This window comes from Diaporthe batatas, assembly GCF_019321695.1.
Source record: "Diaporthe batatas strain CRI 302-4 chromosome Unknown Contig00003, whole genome shotgun sequence".
NCBI classification, from domain to species: Eukaryota; Fungi; Ascomycota; class Sordariomycetes; order Diaporthales; family Diaporthaceae; genus Diaporthe; species Diaporthe batatas.
This window is the reverse complement of record NW_025408550.1, coordinates 4,251,857-4,268,001: the sequence shown is the minus strand read 5'-3', so window position 1 is coordinate 4,268,001 and position 16,145 is coordinate 4,251,857. Positions and strand designations below refer to the sequence as shown.

Here is a 16,145-nt window from a genome sequence, read left to right as displayed (position 1 = left end):
CCGCAAGACCAAGTGAATGAGAGTGCATCCTGGCCCTTTTGCGCCAGAAAGCTCGCACAGAAACCTAGGGGCAAATTTCCCTGGACAAGCCTCAAAAATTACCAGTATTGTAAATACAAGATACGTTGTAACTTCAATGGCAGCCATATACCTATGACATTATGTGGTTTGGCTAAAAATGGATGGTTGTGGGGACTATTGGGCAGCCACAAACTAGTATGCATTACACAGGATTGAGTGATTTGCCACTATCAACTCAGTATCCAAGTACTTAAGTATCTAAGTATCACATACCTAGCCCGAGGTATACTATCAGAAACACTTCGGGCTCCTAGCCAATCGAGTTGTACGGAAAATGTCTGCACATGCACACCCGAAAATCCTGAGGTCCTAAACTTTTTAGAGAATGTGGTTTTCTTACAATGGGTCATCACTCAATTGTTCACCCATCATTATGCGATTCTACAGCTCAAGGCTTTGATTATGTTAAACAGCATATCACGCATTTGGCATCAGCCCATTCGTTGAATGAAGTCATCCATATCTTCACTTCCTCGTGTACCTTGAAACGTTAATTCAATGTTGGCAACAGTCGGGAGCGCCCATGTTCAAAGCCACGCTAGAGTATGGTTATAATAACGAACGTGATATTGAAAGAGCAGGGAAATCTATCATTCATCAGGTATTCTAGGAACCTAAGTACGCCCGATCGTGTGCGTAATGAAAAGAGACGGCCGGGTAAGCATCCTGAAATCAGTCAAAAAGACGCAAAGTCATTGCCAAAGAGCGTGTAAAGGAGACAAATGGCAAACATAAGAAACTGCTACCAAGTCCAGCCTAGGAAAATGTTCATCCAGCAGCGAAAACAATCATCCACCACGAAAACAGCACAAAAGGTCAAGGGAACGCCGCTCGGTTGATCAGACCCCAAGGACATTTGCACACTCATGAATCCCAGATCGGGCCAAAGGCGGGTATCCCCCTTGACTCGAGGTCATACACCAGCTTCGAAGTGACAGGGCCATTACTAATGATACAGACGCACTCGGCGTCGCTCGCCTTGTAGAGCTTGTATGCCTCGAGCGCCATGTTGGGGCGCCCTTGCTCACGCGTGTTCCACACCACTGCTTCGGGGTCAGTCTCGTAGATGGCATCGATGATCTTGCGGCCGAAAGTCTTTTCTGGAGCGGGAGTGGACCAGAAGATCCTGCAAGGCACTTTCTTTGCTGTTGTCTGTGTTAGCACTTTATCTCATTTGCGCGAAATATGGATGCCTTGACTTGGAGAAGACTTACCCATTATTACTGGCAGGCAAGGTCCAATCCCCGACCCAGTGGCAACCAGCACGATCTTGTTGAATAGGGGTGCCATGCGCAGGACTCCAGAGGCCGGGACGCCACGAGTCCAAATCCTCGTGGGCGGGTTCTCGATCGTGCGGCCGGTCCAGTCACCAGCCCGCGAGACAACGATGCTGAATCCCGGCTTGTTCGGAACAGTCACCGTGGCAAACGCGTGCCACTCCCTCATTGGGTTGTCGGTGATGCGGACAGCCCGGCCGGGAGGCGGCGTGCAGAAGTCAAAGTACAGCCGGACCGCGTGCTTCGACAGGGGCTCGACGACGACGTTGACCTTGCGCAGTCGAAGCCACGGCAGCGCGATAGAGAGCGTCGTCAGGGTGACCAGCCAGATCGCAGGGCTGCGCAGCAACTCGCCGCCCAGTGGGACGCCCGCCGGTGTGAGAGAGGCGGTCGAGACGACAATATGCGCCCAGACAAGCGCGAGGGTGGTCCAGCCTGCGAACCGGTGAGTCCACTCGAATTGGTCGTGGAACTTGGGGCGGATCGTCGGGTACGCCATGACGAGGATGAAGCTAAGCAGTATCAGGATGGTGAAGGTGAGTCCGACTGTCGCGCTGTTGATGGGGTACTTTTCACTGCCCTGGGCGAAGTAGATGGTCGACTGCCAGGAGAAGACGACCCACCACAGCGTGGCTGTCACCGCGGCGCCCGAGTGAATGCCACCCATGTGGTAGCAGCGGGCGAGGTGGCGGCGGAGCCAGAGCGGTGCAGAGGTAGGGCAGCGAGTTGCGAGCCAGAAGACAAAGTTGACGACGTATTCCTGGCGGAAGAGTACCGACGCCAGGAGATTGGCTGCGACCGCGGTGGCGAGGTTGTTGACCGGTAGACCTTCGCTCGGCGCGTTGACGAGCATAACAATGAATGCGATGAGGTTGATGCTGAAGATAACGAGGAACAGCTTCCGGTAAGCGGACAGGGCCTTGTGGCGGAACCACCTCTGTCCGTGGAAGCCATTCTTGGTTGGTAGCTCTATCTCCTTTTCGTTGACGCTCTCCATCTCCGTGATCGAGCCGCGCTCGAGGCTCTTCTCCACGGTCTCCGGCTTGTACAGCCCAACTGTTGTCTCTTGCGAATATACCGTGGGTGGTGGCGTCGGGATATCCTGAGGTGGCTTGATAACCTCGGTCTCTTTGGCAGCACCGAGTTCCTTGAGGGTTCTCTTGTCGATTTTGCCACCGGGGGTCATTGGCATAGCCGTCATATGGACAAGCTTGGAAGGCAGGGCGTAGTGGTTAAGGCGCGTCGCAAGGTGGGCCTTCAGAGCAACCTCGTCCACGATGCCCGGGGCGCTGTAAAATCCCCAGAGCAGCTCGCCGATCTTGATGGCAGCCGCCTTTTCGACGCCTGGGAAGGACTCCATGGTGGCAGAGACACCGTCGAGTTCCACGCGGAATCCCTTGATCTTGACCTGGTCGTCCTTGCGGCCCAGCGGCTCGAGCTCGCCGTTTCCAAGCCAGCGTCCAAGATCCCCCGTATTGAACATCATGCTGCCGTCGCTCGCGAACTTGTCTGGCTGGTATCTCTGGGCTGTAAGCTCAGGCAGGTTGACATAGCCCCTGGAGACACTGAGTCCTCCGACCCACATCAAGCCAATCTCACCGATCCGCACGGGATTCAGCGAGTCGTCCAAGATGTACACGTTGGTGTTGGGAATTGGCTTGCCGATAGTGAGTTTTGTGCATGGCTCGTGGAGTTGAGCAGTGTTCAGGATCGTAATCTCAGTAGGGCCACATATGTTGTAGAACTTGACGTGAGGAGACCTGTATTTACGCGTAAGTAAGACTGCCACTGATCGAAAATCTGAAATAATTGGTCGATCAAATACGGACAAGGCGTATTTGTTGTGAACATCATATTTCATAGCGCGAACACCGGTGCTTGGCTACACCAAATGTACTCCGCATAATGAAAATGCTCATAGGTCTCTTTGGAGACGGGCTGAGGTGAGAAGTAGGATGTAATCTAGCAGCAAAAGAAAAGTTGCACATACCATTCCTCAGCAAGTGAGACTGGGCAAGGCTCCCCTCCCACGACGATCGTTTTGATGTTTGGGAATTCGGACCGCTTGGGGAAGTATTTTTGGGCCCCAGTTGGCGTGCTGATGACAACGTCGACGCGGCTTAAGCATGCATTCCAAATCTCGCGGTCGCCTCCTCTACGGGAGGGCCCTCGCAGATTCAGGGTGCCTCCGTTCATCAACGTCGCAATAATCTCCCAGGCACAGAGGTCGAAGCTCAGCATCAGGACGCAGGCAACCTGGGTGCCAACCGTGATGCCGAGCTTGCCTGGCTCGTTGAGCAGGGTATTGCAGAGGTTCATGTGGCTGCAGTCCACGCCCTTTGGCTTCCCGGTTGTGCCAGATCTAATAAGTCGAATCAGTCTCCACCACCGGATTTAACGTAATACTGGGAGGGACATACGTGTAAATAACATAGGCGCCATCTTGCGGCCGAATATTGACATTCAACCCCCGGGTGTCTCCAGTCGTCCAGATTGTGTCTGCGGCGTCAAAGGCGGCGACCTTGGCAGAGCTCCCAACTGGCATGCTCCTCTCAACCTTATCCTTGAAGGTAGAGAAGCAAAGCACGACGTTCGCCCCCGAGTCACCTATGACGCTGCGAGTATGTCAGAAATCCGTGGGAAACATGCGTGTTATTTCCAGGGCCAAAACTATGCTTACTGCCTCAGACTATCCTCCACCATCACAGCGCCGTCGATCGGGACATATTGCGCCCCCGACTTTAAGACGGCAAGGATGAAGGCGCACATCTCGGCTGACCTAGAATATACGCAGACAACCCTCTGGCCGGGGCCCACTCCATGATTTTGAACGAGATAGTTAGCTATCACGTTGGAGCGTGCGTCCAACTCGGCGTATGTCCAAGTTCTCTCGGCGTCGAAGCATTCCCGGACTGCCGTAGCGTACGGGTACGCTGCGGCAGTTGCCTGGAATGCGTCTGTGATGGTGGTATGAGGAAGGGGAACTGTTGGTCCTTTTCCGTATTTGTTAAAGAGGACTTGGTCCCCTTCTGAGAGAGATGAGGTCGCGTGAAACGACATGGTGGGCAGTGTAGAGTACTAGTAGCCGTAAGGGGGGAAGTGTTGTCAGAGTGATGAGGTCGTCTCCAGCCGGCCTGAGGTGGAATAGATATGAAGTCTCAGAGAAAAGGTTCACACAAACACTCTGATGCGTAGCAAAGAGTCGCAATGCCTTGGGATGAACACCAGAGGTTCCTTGGAATTTCCCAGTGAGCCTTCCCTCTAGACAGCGGGCCATGTCTACGTCTTATATAGCAGTTGGCTTGCCGAATCCGTCAATGTGGCCACGGAACCCTCCTGATGGCTGGAGGTGTTCCTTCCGCGGGCCCACCAGTCAGAGGAGGCGAGTGGCACTTGAGACCACGAGCTGGTGATCTGGCCGAGCTTGTTTTCGTGCATAAAGTCGCATGTTGCTACATGACCTTCACGGTAGAGGTCAACGGCACTGTGCTACAATGGCACCCGAAGCCTTGCATCACTTGTACGGGGGAGGCATTGTGACGACCGGGATGCATGACAAGGACTAGCGACATTCCCAGACGGGGTTTAGAATAGTGATGGCACATTAACTACATCTGTATATATAACGTAATCAAAAACCGCCATATCTAAACTTATCTACCTTACTATAAGCTAAACTTACTTTTTCTTTCTTTCTTTCTTTCTTTCCCTTTTTTTTTTTAAAAAAGAAGAAGGCTTGATTAGATTCTTCTATTATATATAAAATACTAGTATATGAAATTTAGGGTTATTAGGATATAATTTTCTTTTGTTGTGCTACTGTCTTGGCGAAGTACTCCAACCGTTGAATACCTACCTAGGTACGTAGCCGTGCAGTGTGAGTTCCACGACCTCGAGTTTCACATGTTTCGGGCGCACAACAGGCCCATCCGTATATGGCTGGTCTCAAACAAGCGCAACAGTCGCCTCTATCTCTCAGCAACTGTGGTATTGATCGAGGGTGTGTATGTGCAACTCTTCATCCACTTCTGTGCATTGGGTCGAGGACACGTTCGCAATTTACCCCCACGATGACACGGATTAGGAAGGTTGAGGGTTAGTTGTAGCCTTCACCTCTCTTATGTAGTAGCTTGTCCCGGTCCATGTCGCACTGCAGCCCGATACCACGGCCAGGCTGTCCATGCCTTGCATAAAGATCGACGCCGACAAGGCTCTGGAAGTTCACAAGAATCGATTCCAATGATTGGGACGTTGCCCGGCAGCACTGTAGTTGCCCAGCGTGGTCGGTAGCGTCGCAACGGGGCATGTGCCATGCCCTCTAAATACGCGCATCTGAGATGCATCAACAGACACGGCGTGAAGGTTAGGTAAAGGTCACCTAGCGGTATTAATGTGAAAATAACATTGAATGTATAAAACAAAAGACCGATTATTTTAAAAAGCATACTTGCATTGTAGTAGATTATTTATTTATTTTTATTTAAAAAGAAACATTTAAATATTGCTATCATACTTAAATGATCCCTTCATTCTTTAATTATTCTTTTTTCCTCTTTCCCATACAAAAAATACATAAAAAGAGAACCACATGAAGATGCTAAACTCGCTTAGGATGCCAAGATAACCGGGTCATGTCTCTAACGAATCGAGGGTCGGATACTCATCTGTTCTTGCCGGGGCAAATGCCGTTTCCAGCAAGTAAGCACAAGACGGAGGCTGGAAAATTAAGTGACCATGGTCCCCGGAGGACAAAGGTCCCGACGTCTGGCCGCCAAGCGGGGGGTAGGAGGAGCGCACCTAGGGTGGACCCATGGGGGCAGGCCACATCAATTGATGCAAGGCGGGACCAGGAGCCGAGTGGACAGGAAGCTGGGGTGTCTGGCGAGCGGAACAGCGGGTATTGAAACAAGAAAACATGGCTGGCAGGTTCCGCAGGCGGAAATGGGGCCCCTGGACCGGCACAGGCAGCGGAGGGGGTCGGACATGGTAAGCGCTCGATGGCCGTTCTAAGTTGTTTTTATTCTACGGTACTATGGCTGCGGCCGTGGCAGCACAGAGACGATCCTTGGGCACACCGAGGGCTCATCAGCCTCTGTCGATACGGGGTCGCTGTCACATGGTGTGGCACCGGCGTACGCGGGCCCGAGGTGCGTATGCAGACATGCCTATGTTGACGTCGCAGGTCAGGTCTCGTCAGGTCTCGTCAGGTCTGTACTCATACTCGAAATCTATGGCGCCTTTCCGCCGTGGGCACGCCGGCACGCTGGCACGCTGTGGGATGGAGGCCAAGATGGCTGCAGCGAGGCCGGGCAGGAAAGAAGCATGGAGCAAGGCCGGAGGAGGCCCAGGAGAAGCAACATGGTGATTTCTCGGTTGCATCGATCGATCGATGCAGACAGGCACAGACTGCATGGCAGGCCAGGCGGACGAACAAGATGGTTTGGGAACGTCTGGTCAAACAGCCGGGGACCACGGTGATATGGGACGTGGGGCAGGAACTGGGCGCGCAGAGATCACCGATGTCGTGGCGGCATGTGGAAGGAAGCTCCAGGGACGGGCGGACAGGCAGGCAGGCAGGTTGATAGATAGACATAGATAGACATGAGGCGTAGTCTGGATTGGAAGGCGGCAGCTGGTCGCTGGGGCTGACGTCACGCCACACTCGCCTGGGTGCTCCCATGGACCCCTGGGGGACCCCTGAGGGCCATGGCATTCCGGGATCCGGGGAAGGGGAAGGTTATTGGCAAGGGGAAGGAAGGATCAGGGATGGCCAGGGCAAAATACGGAGGTGGTTGCACGTGTGGGCGGAACGGGAGACGGGAGACGAGAGGTGCATGCGGCGCAGGAGGAAAAGGACCAAGTTCCTTGATTTTGTGCTGTCGGTCCTGTTGGTCAGAGGTTTGTCATTCAGGCTGACACTGCACAGGAGCAACAGAAGCAACAGGAGGACGGCGGGCGAGGGCGAGGGCGAGGCATGGCGGGCTTGGGACAGTGGACGCCAAGATGCCCAATCCAGCAACTGCGGAAGCTCGAGGGCCTCAGGGCTGGCAGGCTGCCAGGCCCACCCCTGCCAGCAGCCTGCCAGCCTGCCAGCCAGTTCCCTGGAGCCGTCGGGTGTGATCGTCGCTGTCACGACCCTATGCCTTCGGGATGTAGAGACTGACTATACGCATTAATCAGTGCATACTACATAGTAGTAAGAACGAAACAACCTCACGCGCGCGCCTTTGCCCGGTTGCGAAACTAGCTTTGACCACAGTTTGAACCACGCCGGCGCTGTTGCTGGGGCCGTCTCAACTCTGAACCTGCCCTATCCGATTGATGATAATACATGGCGATAATACATACATGTAAGTTGACGCAACACTCCTGCCGGCACCCTCCTGCACATATGTGCATACATGCTCAGCTACCTTCCTAGCTAACTCATCATGCTGGTCCTCACCCGGGCCGCCAGAGATACTGACTGCACCATGCATATCTCGCCGGCATCGACGGCCTCGCTGGCCTCGCCGCCCTCACATGTGCGCCTCCCCTCCTCCTCCTCCTCCCCGTTGCACTCGGACCAGTATTCCTCTTTCTGAAACTGCATAATACTTCCTGCCACTTCCTGCCACCTGCTGCCACCTCCTGCCCACGCCCGCCCACGCCCGCCCACTCGTGCTTTGTTGAAAAGGGCAACTCTGCAACTTCCCACTCTGCCCAGCTGGAAACCAAAGCTCCGGAATTTGAAATCCTGCCCTGACAAATCATCACGACTCCATCATCAACATGTCTGGCTCTGTGATGCAAGATATCGCCCACCTCTGCACCGAGCACCTCAACGTGCTGGCCGATGACGACGGCGTCGCGGTCGTGCAACTGAACCGCCCGCAGAAACGCAATGCCTTCACCCAGGCCATGATCGATGCCATGGTCGCAGCCTTGGCTTACCTCGACGCAGCCAAGCACGTCCGCGCCCTCGTCGTCACCGGCAGCCCAGGTGGCGCGCCCTTTTCTGGCAAGTAGTCCTGGCTCTGACGCCAACACCACACCCACATGAAGCCACGCATGCTGATCACCCACCGTCCACGGCAGCCGGCATGGACCTCAAGGAGCTGGTCCGCATCTCAACTGCTGAGGCACATCAGCGGGGCTTCCTCAAGGACCTCACCGACGCCTTTGCCCGCTTCTCAAAACCATCTGTTGCCGCCGTGACTGGCTTCGCTGTCAGTACCATCCTTCCTCCTCCAACCAAACCCCCGGGAGACTGACCCCTGAGCAGCTTGGAGGTGGTTGTGAGATTGCCTTGGCGGTGAGTGGTGCCTGTGATCATCTTTTGGTCACGCCAGAGACTGTGCTGATTGCCAACCTTGGAACCCGGCCAGTGCGATATCATTTACGCCGACCAGGATGCCAAATTTGGGCTTCCAGAAATCACCATCGGCACTATCCCCGGTGCTGGGGGGACCCAGAGGTTTGCACGAGCCCTGGGCAAGTATAGGGTAGAGTTCCACACGCCCCCTGACTCTCCCTCTCCCTTTTGATCCCTAACTTATGCGGCCAACTAGGCCATGGAGCTCATCCTGACGGGTGACTCGGTCCCTGCCGTCGAGCTGCAGCGCCTTGGTCTTGTCAACAAGGTGTTTCCAAAGGACCACGTCGAGGAGGAAGCGATCAAACTTGCCAGGCGGATTGCTGCCTTGTCTGCAACTGTCGTCGCGTCTGCAAAACAGGCCGTCTTGACAGGTGAGTACCGCCCATCCCCATGCTGACGGCGCCGACGGCGCCGACACTTCAAGGTTGCTGACCGACCCACTCATAAATCCAGCCGAGAACTCGCATCTTGAGGCCGGAATGGTCCATGAGAAGGCCTTGTACTACGCGACATTCAGCACTCATGATTGCAAAGAGGGGTTGTCTGCGTTTTTGGAGAAGCGCGCCCCGCGGTTCCAACACAGTTAGGACAAGGGTTGGTCGTATAAGCCTTGGTCGTATACCATTGCATGGGGGGCATGGGACGATCCAGCCCGGAAAATAGCGTTCGTCCGAGCACGAAGAAGCTTTCTCGGTTGCTTGGCAGCGTAGCGAGAACTCTAAACCTTTTCCTGACCTCCACCGCTTTCCCCGCATGCAACACCCGAACAGCACTTGTGCGTACTGGTAAAATCCCGGGGCGCCAACCCCTGGCATTCCTCCCAGATTTCAACTTAGATTCACCGCAATCTATACAATTTTGCCTCCAATCAAGACAGGTCAGATTAAGTAAGCTGGGAAATTACGACTAATGGTGAGTCCATACTCTACGCGTGGGCAGTGGGCAGCTGAACGGCTGCTTCGGCACGCTCTAGTATCGAATGCCGTCATAGTGTGATGAAGAAAATCAAACCTCGTAGACATATGTATTCAGTCACCTTGACAACAAATATATCTGCGATACCTACTGGCCATCCCAACTCCTCCTCTGATAATTGCCATCATGATCCGCCAAACCGGTGCCATTCTGTTAACCCTCCTTGGCCTCGGCTCCGCAGTGCTGGGAGAGGGTGCTTCTGCGTCGATGTCTGTTCCTCGCAGCCCAGCCGACTCGGGAAAGACATGTACACTCGATCCAGTTGGAAATAATGAAGACGATGTACCTCAGATTCTCGAAGCATTCGAGGCGTGCAATCACGGCGGAACAGTGGTCTTCCCAGAGGGTTCAACCTTTTACATTGCAACCAAGCTAAACCCTGTAATCTACGACGTCACCATTGACTGGAAAGGAATTTGGCTGGTATGTCTTGCCTCTCGCTTCTCAAATAAAGACAATTTGTGTGAGCCCGGACTTTTGATTGAGATGTGCTCACGTCACACAACTTCACATACTAGTTCTCGGACGACCTGGACTATTGGCGCTCAAACTCCTACCCGATACCCTTTCAGAACCACGCCGCGGGTTTCATCATCTCAGGCGAGAGGATTCACATCAATGGCTACGGAATTGGCAAGATCGACGGGAGTGGTAACACCTGGTACACCGCCGAAGCAGGCGATACACAGCCGGGAAGACCGATGCCTTTCGTCTTTTGGAATGTTTCTGATGTCCTTGTTGAGCACTGTGAGTTGTTGAGTGCCATATCCCCGCACAAATCCCCAAATTCTACTAAACAAGTTACACAGTCTCTGTGGTTCAGAGTCCACTTTGGTCTGTAAATATCATGAACGGGACTTCGATGTGGTTCGATGATATTTATGTGAACAATACCGCGCTTGATGCTCCATATGTAAGCTACCCTCATTCTTCTGTCCTCCCATTCTCTATTCATCAGCTTGTTGGGGGACACCATACCTAGGTACTTTGGACGTATCACAACAGATGTCGACCCGTCACAAAATATTTGTCTTCCGATAAGCCAGGATCAGAAATAGGCCAGGCTTGCTGGAGTTGCCTTTGGTGTCACGTCTCTCGGAACCAGACTTAAAGTCTCTGAGAATCCACTAACGCAAACTTTGCTCAGGGACACAATTGGGTTCAAAATAAGTTCAGCCCTAGGTTTGGGTTACACACGAGCATATAGGGCTGACGATATACTTTACACACGGACGGGTTCGACACTATGGACGCTTACGACATCAGACTTACAAACTTTGTCTACCAAGGAGGCGACGACGCTATTGCTATCAAACCTCGGTCGTACAACATATTTATCCAAAATGTACATCTCTTCCAGCAAGAAACCGATCCCTACTTAGCTGACATGCTACTCTCTCCGTTAGGTAACAGTGCATGGTGGTAATGGCGTCGCAATCGGAAGCCTAGGCCAGTACCTCGAAGACAGTTCAGTGGTGAATGTCGTTGTCAAAGATGCTAAAATACTCACCTACAACAACGACATGCATAATTCGGCGTATATCAAGACTTGGGTCGGCGAGCTGGTTCCCCAAGACAGCTATGAGAGCGACTACCTGCCGAGAGGTGGAGGGTGGTAAGCAACCTCCTTGCACGCCTGGGCAGACAAGTACCAATTCGTCGAGGAGGCGCTGAGAATATACTCCAGGGGTGTTGTACAGAACATACTCTTCGAAAACTTCTACATCGAAGGGGCCGCTGCGGGCCCTAGCATCAGCCAGAACTCGGGCAACAATGGTTCGTATCTGTCCAGTCCAGAATCGTATCTCACACCATCCCTCCCCGGGATATCCCATGGGATGACATCAAAATTCTGACGTGGAGTATGTGGCTAGGCTCTTTTGCTGGTACCTCAAACATGCTGGTCTCCAATATTGCCTACGTCGACTTCACAGGCTGGCTTGACTCCTCGAGCAGTACTCATACCGCATCAGTTTCGTGTTCCGAGAGGCATCCTTGTTACAATATTGACATGAGAAACATCTCACTTCAGCCCACACATAACTCTACTGCCGCAGGGGCGGTAGGAACTTGTTCTTACATCGAGGCTGGTGGTGTACATGGCATGGAAGGGAGTGGCTGCACGTAGCTCAGGATGATCTGGCTCTCTGTCCTAACATCAGGTAATAATCGATGTGAAATAAGTTATTGTCAGAGTGGTACACACCGTGTGATATGCCCAGGTGACATAATAGTCCACACCATCATCATCTTGGCCCCGCTGCAAAAGTAGATTTCTCCCTCAATCTCTCCCCATACTTCCAGAGCAAAATTGGCCCAGGCCAGCCGATCGCAATGCCAATGAAAGCAAGCATAGTATTACCCCAGCCGTAGTCCAGCTTGGCATATAAGCTGGGTGCGAAGAGTGGGAATCCAAAGCCAGCAAGACTGCGCAGTACCGTCGCCGCAGCCACAGCGCTTGCAGCGTACCTCGTGTAAGAGTCCACCAGAAACCCCTGGATGGCCTGGAAACCGACAATGACTCCAATGGACAACAAGACAACCCCGATGTCAGGCCCGATCCAATGAACTCGGTATTGAGCAGTCCAGCCATAGATGATGAGGCCGACGGGCAGCACAATGGCCCCAGGCACCATCATAGGGATTCGGAACTCCGGGCGCCCAACTGTTACGTTGTAGTGCTTCTTTAGACGGGCATAAATACGGTCCTGGAAGGGGGCGCAGATTTGAGCTCCAAGGAAGAATCCGAGGCCGAGGGCAATATAGTTCAGCCCACCGATTCCAGTGCTCATCCCATATGAGTCCCACAGCCCCGGAAAGGTGCTCAGGATTAAATACATTATCCCATAGAGAAACATCATGTAAAGAGCGAGGACCTGGATGATAGGCTGTGTAAATAACCTTCAGGGTTGAGAGTTAGCCATCAAAGGAACAGAGAATTAGCGGCGAGAGGGCCATAAAAAGACATGGCTTGTCTTCAAAACTGTAGCTTTTACCACTGCATAAAGGCGCCGTATATGGTTCGGACGTATACAGAACAAGAACGAAACAAGGTAAAACCTGTATCTCCTGAAGCCATTGTGGTATATCCGGAAAGCGAGGCGTGTTTGTTCTTGAAGGGGTGAACTTGTGTGCAGAAGCTGCTTACATGCGGAATGGCCTGACAAAAGCTGTAGCCAATGTTCGGGCAACAGTCTTGTCCGGGTCATCGAAGTCGGTGTGTAGGTCCATGTTTCCGGTCTCTTTTATGAGCTTTTCCTTGCGCCACCGCAGCAGCACTGGGGTGTAGGTTTCCCGAAGAAGGAAGAGCCCAGCGCATTGAATCACAGCGTCGGCTATTGTCGTAGAATAGAAGATCCACCTCCACGAAGTATTTTCGGAAATGAAAGCCCCCGCGATGGGACCGATGGCAGGTCCCAGAAGAGGGGCAAGACTATAGATACTCATTGCTCTTCCTCGCTCCTCTGCGGTAAATAAATCGGAAAGAATTCCACCGCCAATGGCCAGAGGAGCAGACCTATAGCATTGAGAGTCAGCCACCAAGAAAGTGAATTAGAAGCTTCATGTCAAGACAAGACAGTAAAGAGTGGTCACAGGGTGGCTGTAACGTGTCTTGTAACCTGCAGCCCCTGGAGCCTTTGTGATATAGGCTAAGAGGGCATGATTGTTACTGAAGGGGTAACATTGAAAGAACGTATACACAAGCTGCCTACCCGCCGAACCCGGCAAGAAACCGGAATACTATGAGCTGTACTTTTGTGCGACTCAACCCACAACCAAGGTTGAAGAACAGATAGAAGAGGTTCGCAAGTTGGAGGACGATGACGCGGCCGTACAGTTCGCTCAGAGGTCCTAGAAGCAGTGGACCAATCGCATATGCTAGGGAACATATTATCAGCAGGTGAGAATCTTCAATCTGATCATGATCTGGGAAACCTACCAAGGACGAAGATGGAGAGTGACAATTGCTTCTCAAATTCGACTGTAATTTTCAGTTCATTGGCAATGGAGTTCAATGCCGGTGCAGTCATTGTAGACGAAACGGGACTGATCAAAGTGAATGTCGACACCACAAATACTGCGGCCCATTTCTGACGTGTCTCCCAAGTCTTGGGATTCTCCGGGTCCTCCGTATTCCAGGTTACGAGATTCGGGTCTGCTAGGTGTCGCGGGGTCGGTTGCTTTTCAAGTGGCAGGGCGGCCTCGACATCATGCCGGCTTTCAATACCGTCACAGACGTGGCTGACTGCTCTTGTAACCTCGGGACGTCCTGAGGATGTCGATCGTCCGTCCTCGAAGATGGACCCTGATGAGCTCGAAGAATCATCATCTGTAGGCGAGCCTGGCTTCTCGGCCTCGATATCCTCTAATGATTCATGCTGCAGATAGTTCCATGGCTGCTCTCCTGTGGTCATGTTTTCATAGTCTTGCGCCCCTGCCCCGTTATTTGCAGGCCCTGACGATGGGGATGATGAAGGACACTCCCCACCTCCATTGGCGTCCTTCATTGGGCTTCCGATCACCGACAACTGGTAATTCGTCTGAAAGGGTGTCTGGCGAGTTTTACATTCGAATTCGCCTTTATAGCAAGTGTAGAGATTATGGCACCGTGTCGAAATAAATCAAGCGACAAGGCAGGTTCTCGTGGATGTGAATGCCTTGAATACAAGGTTGGACCGGACAAAAGTGCAGCTTCCAAATCAAAACCAGATGGAGTTCATGGTCTCCTCTTCACTCGAGGAAAGGGGAAAGAAACAGCGACCAACGACTGGTGTAGGCGAGGTCTCAACACAAGAGCGCACCCTAGACCGGCCTCACGGCCGACTTCCGAATCCACTATTTTCGGTGCCGACGCGCATAATTTCTCACCAACGACTAAAGGATATCACATTGAAGTGGGTAAACTGGGATGCAGATCCCACCGCTAAGGTGGCCAGCAGGCACCACAGCAAATAGGAGACCTAATTATGTCACCCACTTCGTGTTGGTACGCTCGGCATCGGCCTTTGCCGCGTGCCGAAAGCGCCCCGGGTTTCCAAGCATGGACTTAAGGTCGGAGACAAATACTAGTTGCCATCGGACGTAGCCAGTGTCTCGGGATTTCGTGTTTCTAGGGATCAACGCTGTGCCCGTGATGTCAGGGTAGTCCTCTACCTCGCACGGAATGGCCTTAACAGCTGTCTTTTTAAGCGTAGCAAGGAGTTATCCTAAAATAAAGTAAAAGGGTAATAATAAGTAAAGCTTTCTTTATTACTATATAATCTAATAAAATATTTCTTATATATAGATTAATTAGAATTTAAATCTTATATATAGATTAATTAATTAATATATTTTTTATATATATTATATATATTTAAAAGTTATTAATAATATTATAAAATATTATATAATATTAAAAAAGTAACTTTTACTTTTATTTAACTTTAATTATTATTATATTTTATAAAATATACTTTAAAAGGTTATATACTTTATAAGGTATAAGGTAAGTTAAAGTAGAAGTACTATAAGTATTAAGTACTATAAGCCCTTAATATTATAGACTTTATACTATAAATAAAGGGTTTAAAGGGTTTTTAATAGTTTATATCTATATTTATTAAAATAAAAATTCTATAATTAATAATATATATTTATATTTTTAAAATTAATTTTAATAATTTTAATAATATTAAATATTATATAATTTTAAAAATAATAATTATAGTTAATAATATTACTTTTTAAGTAATAATTTATATAATAATTAATAATATTAATATTTTAATAAATAGAATATAAAATAAATATCTTTAAATATTTATTTTTAAATAATAATATAAAAATTTTAAAAACTATTTTATTAAATTATTATATAATCTATTAGTTTATTAATTTAAACCTCTATAACTTAATTAATAATCTTACCCTTCTTTTTCCTTTTTTTCCTTTCTTTCTTTATTCTACTATAAATAATTTAAAATTTAATTAATTATTAACTACCTTATTTTATAAGTTATTTTATAATTTAAATTATTAAATATAAATTTTATAATTTTAATTTTATTATATTTAATAACTTTAAGTTTTAATTAGCTATTTAAATTTTATATTATAATAATTAGGTTTATTTATTATTTATTAATATATATTATTATTTTTTATTTTTAATATTATCTTTTTAAAATATTAATTAAAATGTTATTAATAACTTACTTTTTTATTTTTATTTATATCTCTATTTTTTAATCTTTTTATTAATTTTATTAATAAAGTTTTAATAATTATTAATAATATATCTATTATAATTAAATCTTTATTACCTTTTAAATAATAAAAATAATAATAATAACTTTAAAAGTTATTATTTTTAAAAGAATAATAATAGTAATACTAAGTTTAAGGATAAGATTTTAAGTATTTTTAAAAGTATTATAATTATAATAAAATTAAATCTTTTAACTACTTTATTA

At 49.5% G+C, this 16,145-nt stretch overlaps 5 protein-coding genes across 5 annotated transcripts; 2 read left to right on the top strand and 3 right to left on the bottom strand.

The window, feature by feature from the left end:
* Window positions 1-945: 945 nt before the first annotated feature.
* Window positions 946-4,905, bottom strand: KVR01_003486 (uncharacterized protein; the record flags this gene model as incomplete). Its single annotated transcript, XM_044782039.1, has 5 exons — window positions 4,039-4,905; window positions 3,779-3,973; window positions 3,349-3,720; window positions 1,296-3,118; window positions 946-1,226 (listed from the first exon to the last, which is right to left on the bottom strand). The coding sequence occupies exons 1-5, from the start codon at window positions 4,416-4,418 to the stop codon at window positions 946-948; spliced, it is 3,051 nt and encodes a 1,016-aa protein (XP_044648501.1). The 5' UTR covers window positions 4,419-4,905.
* A 1,196-nt stretch (window positions 4,906-6,101) lies between these two features.
* Window positions 6,102-7,153, bottom strand: KVR01_002318 (uncharacterized protein). The gene is made up of 2 exons (XM_044783644.1): window positions 6,580-7,153; window positions 6,102-6,523 (listed from the first exon to the last, which is right to left on the bottom strand). Exons 1-2 carry the CDS (start codon window positions 7,069-7,071, stop codon window positions 6,389-6,391), a joined length of 627 nt encoding a protein of 208 aa, XP_044647333.1. The 5' UTR covers window positions 7,072-7,153; the 3' UTR covers window positions 6,102-6,388.
* A 314-nt stretch (window positions 7,154-7,467) lies between these two features.
* KVR01_003525 (uncharacterized protein) lies at window positions 7,468-9,439 on the top strand. Its single transcript, XM_044781973.1, has 7 exons — window positions 7,468-7,708; window positions 7,780-8,358; window positions 8,436-8,566; window positions 8,623-8,652; window positions 8,726-8,842; window positions 8,909-9,086; window positions 9,169-9,439. The coding sequence occupies exons 2-7, from the start codon at window positions 8,130-8,132 to the stop codon at window positions 9,300-9,302; spliced, it is 819 nt and encodes a 272-aa protein (XP_044648540.1). The 5' UTR covers window positions 7,468-7,708; window positions 7,780-8,129; the 3' UTR covers window positions 9,303-9,439.
* A 377-nt stretch (window positions 9,440-9,816) lies between these two features.
* Window positions 9,817-11,546, top strand: KVR01_003722 (uncharacterized protein; the record flags this gene model as incomplete). The annotated part of the gene is made up of 7 exons (XM_044791817.1): window positions 9,817-10,113; window positions 10,209-10,437; window positions 10,500-10,603; window positions 10,838-10,856; window positions 10,917-11,035; window positions 11,097-11,305; window positions 11,378-11,546. 7 exons carry the CDS (start codon window positions 9,817-9,819, stop codon window positions 11,544-11,546), a joined length of 1,146 nt encoding a protein of 381 aa, XP_044648737.1.
* A 390-nt stretch (window positions 11,547-11,936) lies between these two features.
* KVR01_002385 (uncharacterized protein) lies at window positions 11,937-14,198 on the bottom strand (the record flags this gene model as incomplete). Its single annotated transcript, XM_044783674.1, has 4 exons — window positions 11,937-12,591; window positions 12,839-13,207; window positions 13,404-13,569; window positions 13,631-14,198. 4 exons carry the CDS (start codon window positions 14,196-14,198, stop codon window positions 11,937-11,939), a joined length of 1,758 nt encoding a protein of 585 aa, XP_044647400.1.
* Window positions 14,199-16,145: the final 1,947 nt, after the last annotated feature.

Excerpts from the sequence above, each read along its gene's own strand:
- KVR01_002318 (XM_044783644.1), bottom strand. The coding sequence starts at position 7,071 with ATGCCATGGCCCTCAGGGGTCCCCCAGGGGTCCATGGGAGCACCCAGG. Across the intron at positions 6,524-6,579 it reads AAAGGCGCCATAGATTTCGA|GCATGTCTGCATACGCACCT; the intron begins GTATGAGTACAG and ends ACGTCAACATAG.
- KVR01_003525 (XM_044781973.1), top strand. The coding sequence starts at position 8,130 with ATGTCTGGCTCTGTGATGCAAGATATCGCCCACCTCTGCACCGAGCAC. Across the intron at positions 8,359-8,435 it reads AGGTGGCGCGCCCTTTTCTG|CCGGCATGGACCTCAAGGAG; the intron begins GCAAGTAGTCCT and ends CGTCCACGGCAG. Across the intron at positions 8,843-8,908 it reads GAGCCCTGGGCAAGTATAGG|GCCATGGAGCTCATCCTGAC; the intron begins GTAGAGTTCCAC and ends GCGGCCAACTAG.